This window comes from Myotis davidii, unplaced genomic scaffold (genome assembly GCF_000327345.1).
Source record: "Myotis davidii unplaced genomic scaffold, ASM32734v1 scaffold22, whole genome shotgun sequence".
NCBI lineage: Eukaryota > Metazoa > Chordata > Mammalia > Chiroptera > Vespertilionidae > Myotis > Myotis davidii.
This window is the reverse complement of record NW_006294067.1, coordinates 146,122-153,135: the sequence shown is the minus strand read 5'-3', so window position 1 is coordinate 153,135 and position 7,014 is coordinate 146,122. Positions and strand designations below refer to the sequence as shown.

At 43.1% G+C, this 7,014-nt stretch overlaps 1 protein-coding gene across 3 annotated transcripts in view; it reads left to right on the top strand.

Annotated features, from left to right (window-relative positions):
- The window catches only part of CASP2 (caspase 2), an 18,857-nt gene that overhangs the window by 9,441 nt on the left and 2,402 nt on the right, over positions 1 to 7,014 (top strand). For all 3 annotated transcript variants that reach the window (XM_006767982.2, XM_006767984.2, XM_006767983.2), the window contains 2 exons: positions 3,899 to 4,027; positions 4,162 to 4,252. In XM_006767982.2, the coding sequence (XP_006768045.1) occupies positions 3,899 to 4,027; positions 4,162 to 4,252 (220 nt within the window). The remainder of the gene's footprint in view (positions 1 to 3,898; positions 4,028 to 4,161; positions 4,253 to 7,014) is intronic.

Sequence of the window (7,014 nt, the reverse complement as noted above, 5' to 3'; positions counted from 1 at the left end):
AGAAAGTGATGCATTATTCACGTGATGATTCGAAAAGATTAACATGACACCATTGTAAAGAATGGAGTAGAGACTAATGGCAGGAAACCCACTTTGGAGTTAAAATCATAATGCCGGTACGAGATGGTGAGGGCCTGGACAGTTTAGTGCAGCGGTCGCCAACCTTCCGGACCTCACGGACCACCGCTGGCCTAGTGGACCAAAAGGGAAAGAATACATGTGAAAACAGTGTAATGGCATGGCTGTACTTTCATTGCTTGGTGATTGAATGACTGCATATAAAGGGAGATGGAAAAATTAAGTGAGGAATTGAGGGCCTCAGAGGAAGTCAAGACCAAAGATGTAAATTTGGGAATTACTTGTATAGGAAAAATACTTGATGAGAGCATGAGATCTTTGAAAAAGAGTAACAAGAGCAGCTGAACCGGTTTGGCTCAGTGGATAGAGCGTCGGCCTGCGGACTGAAGGGTTCCCAGGTTCAATTCTGGTCAAGGGCATGTACCTTGGTTGCGGGCACATCCCCAGTAGAGGGTGTGCAGGAGGCAACTGTGCGATCTCTCTCTTCGATGTTTCTAACTCCCTATCCCTCTCCCTTCTTCTCTGTTAAAAAATCAATAAAATATATTTAAAAAAAAATAGTAACAAGAGCAAAAGGCTTAAGGCTGAACCCTAGGAGATAGCCCTCCATGTAGCCTAATCCTCGGCTCTAGAGATTTAGAGACGCAAGGAGGACATTGCAGAACCGGTTTCTGGCAGTGGCCAAACGCTCAGATGCAGTACGATCAGGTAGGCACAGTGGGGGTGAGAATTTGGTGAGATGGCACTGCACATCTGCACTGAATACTTTCTTCCTGGAAGGACCTCGCAAGAAACTCAACTCTTATGTAATTATTTGGGGAGCAAAGAAACAGAATCCAAAAAATTAAGATTCCCTCTTTTTGCCTTCTATTACAACATTTTTACTTTCTGTTTAAAAATTGGAAATAGTGTGTAGTCTTAGGGAATCCTCTTTTCTTGACAGTGCGGGAGCGGTCACTGGTCTTTCACTGCTTGTGTTGGTTTTCATTTCTTCTCTTTGGCATCTAAGTCTATTATCATTGCATATCCCTCATGAGGCTACTAGTTCTAGAATTACAATTCATCATCTATAAAGAAATAACACGTTTTAAGTGACAAATTTTCTTTTGCTGTATGGTATTGGTCTTTAACTTGCAGTTGGGTCGCAGACTGCTTTGAGGACGTAGGGACAAGCAGTGGGTCATTCCAGGAAAATGAAGCTATCCACAAAATCTTGCATATAATTTCAGATGATTTGCAGGTTATTTTCTTTTCCTGTACCCCCCACCTCCAGCTAAAAATAAAGGCAAAACTGCTCTTTAGAGAAGTACTGTAATTTTATCTGAACTAAAGCTGCAGATCCTATTTTAAGATATGCTACCTTGGAAAAATTTCCCCAAATAACTAATCTCCATTTATTGAAAGGTTTGGTCGTATCAATTCAGTTACAAAGTATGTGTTCTTTGGACTTTCTTGTCATCTGTTTACTGACCTAATAAAATGCTCATCCTTTTATTCCCTTCCACAAAGAAACTTCAACTACTACTTGCTAAATTGTTACGGTCATCTCCAGAGGAGCATTCATACTTATGTATTCTCTTGGGGTTCTATATTCTTGAAACAAGTCAATTTTGGATATCTTTTATTACCTTAAGATTTCCAATATTACAGTTGGCTTCTACTTGCTCAGAAAATATACATACTTTTTCAACAGAGCCAATTTCTCCATTTCCAGTTATGTTGCAGACTTACAAGTCTTGTATAATGAAGTCTCAATTATGTGCAACAGAAGTACAGTTGGCCCTTGAACAACACGGGATTAAACTGCACAGGTCCACTTACATGCAGACTATATATCCCCAGGTTTCTCATTCACAGATTCAACTAACCTCAGATGGAAAACAGTATTTTCCACGGACTGTTGGAAATCAAAAGATGTGGAGGGCTGACTGTATGCCTTGTTCTACGCCACTTTATATAAGGGACTTGAGCATCTGAGATTTTGTTATCTGTGGGGAGTCCTGGAAGCAGTCCCCCACAGATACTGAAGGACAACTAACTAACTTTTGGGGGAGTCAGAAGTATATATGGATTTTTGACTTTGTGGGTGTCAAAGCGCCCCTACCCACTGCATTGTTCAAGGGTCAACTGTATTGCAAACAAATAGATTGGTAGTTCTCAAACTTTGCATTGTCAGATCACCCAAGGGCTTGTTAAAACATAGTTGCTGGGGCCCAAGGCTTTGCACTTCTCACAGATTCCCAGGTGGTGCTGATGTTGCTGCTTTAGCGACCACACTTTGAGAACCACTGCAACATAATATACAAGTGTGTGCTTTTTTTTTTATCAGAATTGATTTTTTATTTATTTTATTGATTTTTTACAGAGACGAAAGGAGAGAGATAGAGATAGAGAGTTAGAAACATCGATCAGCTGCCTCCTGCACATCCCCCACTGGGGAAGTGCAGCAACCCAGGTACATGCCCTTGACCGGAATCGAACCTGGGACCTTTCAGTCCGCAGGCCGATGCTCTATCCACTGAGCCAAACCGGTTTCGGCACAAGTGTGTGCTTTTTGTCTGGTGACTTTTCTGCCTGGACAGCATACTCATCTTCATTACAGTTCATTCAAATTCATAATAAAATAACTTATCTCTCTGCTGATCTCAGATAGGAGAGACAGTCCAGGCATCTTGAGTTGTAGAGGGAGACATAGGTTTAACAATTAGTATCAGGTTTTGTATTATGGTATAACTTTCCATTGATGGGCCAAATGCCTAAAGTAGAGAGGTACTCATGTATGGAAACATAGTGCTATATAAACAAAATTCTTTAAAAATATTTTTTTTTAACATTGCTTTCAGAGAGGGAGGGAGAGATAGAAACATCAATGATGAGAGAGAATCATTGATCAGCTGCCTCCTGCACACCCCCTACTGGGGATCAAGCCCACAGCCTGGGCATGTGCCCTGACCAGGAATAGAACCATGACCTCCTGGTTCATAGGTCAACATTCAACCACTGAGCCACAGCAGCCAGGCAATAAAGCAAGATTCTTAAATTGGACTACAAGGTTGATGAGTAATAGGGGTTTTTTTTTGGCGGGGGGGCTGGGGGGGATAATAATGGCAGGTCTTTGCAGGATATGCCAGACATAGCTATACAGAATGGGGATTAGAACCTTGAGGGCCTTAATAACTTGTACCAGTTTTGAACCCAGGGGTCAAACTTCAGTCTGTCTGTCTGATCCCCTGGCCTATGCATTTAGTCATGGCCCTGACAGAATTTTCCAGACAGTGTGCTCCTTCCTGAACAAGGTGTTTTATACAGACATCATCACTGTCTCTGGGCACTTCAGATCTCAGACAGAAAACAGCGTAGAAGGTCTGCTGTTCTCCAGATCATGGTCCTGTTAGCCCTTTGTCACGGAGCAGTTTATTTCCTGTGGCCCCATAGGTGATACTCATTCACCGCTCAGCAGGTGGCCCCCCTGTGCCACTAATGTATGACAGTATTTGCTCAAAAGAAATCTGGTTAGTGATAGGGGGATGGACAAAGTTAACGAGCTCTTGATTAGCTTCATTAGTTATGTGCTTTAATCCAGGAGTTCTTAGCATATCTCAGTCTGTGAATTTTGTGCAATTATATTCAGAATTCTGTGTCTGAAGTCATGCATTTTCTGATGAGTCCATGCTTTTTCTAGCCTCTCAACGGGTCTCTGACTTATCATTGACCACAGAAATCACTTTACCTTCTAATAACTTCAGGTTTCAGACGCCACAGAAAAGCTCGTATTGGTGCTGACTATAGTGAACAACACTAAAAGGTGTGTTTCTTTTAGGAAATGCAAGAGAAACTCCAGAATTTTGCCCAGTTGCCTGCTCACCGAGTCACTGACTCCTGCATTGTGGCCCTCCTCTCTCACGGCGTGGAGGGCGGTGTCTATGGTGTGGACGGCAAAGTGCTTCAGGTGTGTACAGTCTTGTGGATGGCGCTGGATCACGTCTGTCACCTTCAGCCTGTGCTGACTGCTGCTGTGTGTATAAGACTCAGAAGGTGCTACTGACCACTTACCCTTCCTTCTCCCTTACTCCTTTCCACCAGCTACAAGAGGTGTTTCGGCTCTTTGACAATGCCAACTGCCCGAGCTTACAGAACAAGCCGAAAATGTTCTTCATCCAGGCCTGCCGGGGAGGTGAGTGCCCTGCAGGACGAGCACCGGGGTGGCGGCTCCCGGGCAGCCTCCCCCCAGCTCTCACTTTCCTGTTTGCTCCTCTCAGGTGCTAATGGATCCCTTGGGCACCTCCTTCTGTTCACTGCTGCCACCGCCTCTCTTGCTCTGTAAGTGTCCCCGATGCATGGGGTGTGCTGGGACCTGGGCAGCCCATGGCTCTCAGGTCGGTCAGCTCTCTGCACCGCCATGCCTGTTCTCAAGACTCTTTTCTGAGGACTCTGACTTTTTTCTGTGCTTACCAGTAACCTGATGTGCTTTTTTTGTTACTTTTTCCAGTTAAGGATTTCCTGTCTCTTCTTCCTGTCCCTCTCACTTTATCCCTTCCTCTTTTTCTTCCTCCATCTCTTGTCCCCTTTTCTACTTTCTCCTTTTTCTCGACTTTTCACCTGCCATCCTTGCCTCCCTGCTTCATCATCCCTGTGCCATGCAGGACAGCAGGTACCAGGTCAGCCTGGCTTCCTTCTCCCGAGCTGCTGCCCTCCCTCTTCTTTCTCGCATGCAGTTCTACCCCAGGACTCTGACTGGGCTCAGCAGACATGCGGGCTTGCTTACTGGGAGGAAACCAGTAATAACAAAAAACTAACTGCAATCAAATTCTGCCTCTACCACTGCCTAGTTATGTCAAGTCAGAGAAGTTACCTGATGTCCCTCTGTCTTCGTTTCCTTGATATAAAATGTAGATGATCATCAGGCCTATTTCATAGAGCTGTTGTGGGGATTCAATGAAATAGTGCATAGGAAGGGCCTGCTTAGCCCAGTGCCTGGCTCCTAGTAAATCCACCACACTGCCAGCTGTGGCTGTTATAACATGATCAGTGCTTTCGAAGGGCTTATAGGTTGGTTTAAAGGTCATTTTGTCCAAATATTCAAATAATTACTTTTATCTGTTGTATGTTCAACACATGTAAATGATGAATAATGTTTTTATTCTCCTAATATCACCAAAGAATATAATTTATTAAGGTCCTACATCATGACTAGGACTACACTAGGTAGTTTCACAAAAGCAAAGGAAAATGTGGTCTCTCCAAAGTGCCTACTAATTACTTGGAAAATACAGCAAATGTACCTGACGTAGTTCTGAGTAGTTAAAGGCCTGAAGTAAGCAAGGGTGAAATTAGTGAGATACCATACATATGAAGCAAAAGTTGTAAGGAATCGGTCCTTTTAGGTCAGCTTAGTTTGAAGACATTTGGGGGATATGGTGAGGCTTATTTTGGGCCCAGAATGATAAACTTTCCATAGATGTGGAGCAGCAGATAGAGCCTTTCAGGAGAAAGAAGGGTTGGCGATAATATGACAAGCACAGCAAGATTAAAAGGACGCCCCCCCCCCCCCCAAAAAAGAAAAGAAAATGATGTGCTAAGTCAGAAGTATACCCGGATGTAATTTAAAAACCGAGTGTCTGTAAGTATGTAGTGAGATGTGGCCACATGGGGTAGAGCCAGCTGGTTATAAACCTTTAGTCACGGCTGAGATTTGGGGCTTCAGCAGATAATAGTACAGAGCTTTGGGAGCTTAAGTAAGAAATTATGTGATGATTTTTTCCCAGGACGATCACCATGGCAGGAAGCTGCACTAAGAAAAGAGTATGTGAGGCAGCAACTTAGGTTTTTACTCACCTGCTGTTTTCCTAGGCCTAGAGCATTGCCTGATAGATACATGGTAGCACTTAATAAATAGTGAATGAGAGGATGAAGACTCTAGCGATAATGTGGAAAACAAATATGGGGATTTTGGAAAGAAGGAACTAGTACCATTTATTAACAGATCTGAGGCCTGAAGGTAGGAAAGAAATTTCCTTTCTCTTGAGGGACACATTCAGCTTGGCTTAGTTCCTTCAGGAGGTGTCACCAGCAAAATAAAATGAAAGACATTCATGATCATTTTCTCCTATATTCAGAGATACACACACTGTAGATCTGGATAGTGAGAAATGGCTCTGAATCTTTAAAGTTAAATACTTAAACTTGAGCTCACCTGTCTTCTGTATTTAGTTAATATGGTCGATGTCTATAAAAAATATCACCCTCACCTGGCCAGTGTGGCTCAGTGGTTGAGCATATCAACCTAGAGGTCAGGGTTCGATTCCTAGGTAGGGCACATGCCTTGATTGCGGGCTCGATCTCCAGTAGGGGGTGTGCAGGAGGCAGCTGATCAATGATTCTCTCTCATCGTTGATGTTTCTATCTCTCCCCCTCCCTTCCTCTCTGAAATCAATAAAAATATATGTTTTTTTAAAAAAAATACCACCTTCTCCATAGTCTATGAGGGCAGAGACCTTTTCTTAACTGTCTCTCTAGAGCTTAAAACAAAAACAGTGACTGGCACATGGCAGTTGCTCAGTAAATCTTTTTCGGTAAATCTGAATCTTGGTTGTTCTTCCCCGTCCCACCCCCCAGTTCTTCAAGCTTCTCTTTCCTTCTAGGCTCTTTTGAATGGTGCGTGGAGCAGGCAGTGTTGTGAAAAGGCATACTTTTATCTTTTGTGTGATGAGTTGTGTGTCTTCTCTGTCTCTCTTTCCTACCGATGCACCCCCTTCCATCCCCAAAATGAAGCAACATCAAATAAGAATATGTCTGGAAATAGGTAAGGCCTCAGTCAAGAGACAGGGCATGTGCTCAGGGTAGGTTCAGAAACTACTGCTAAAACTTTTGAATATATAGTGTTCTTTTAAGTTTTTCCTCTTTTAAATTGCTATTAAATTTTAGATACCTGATAAA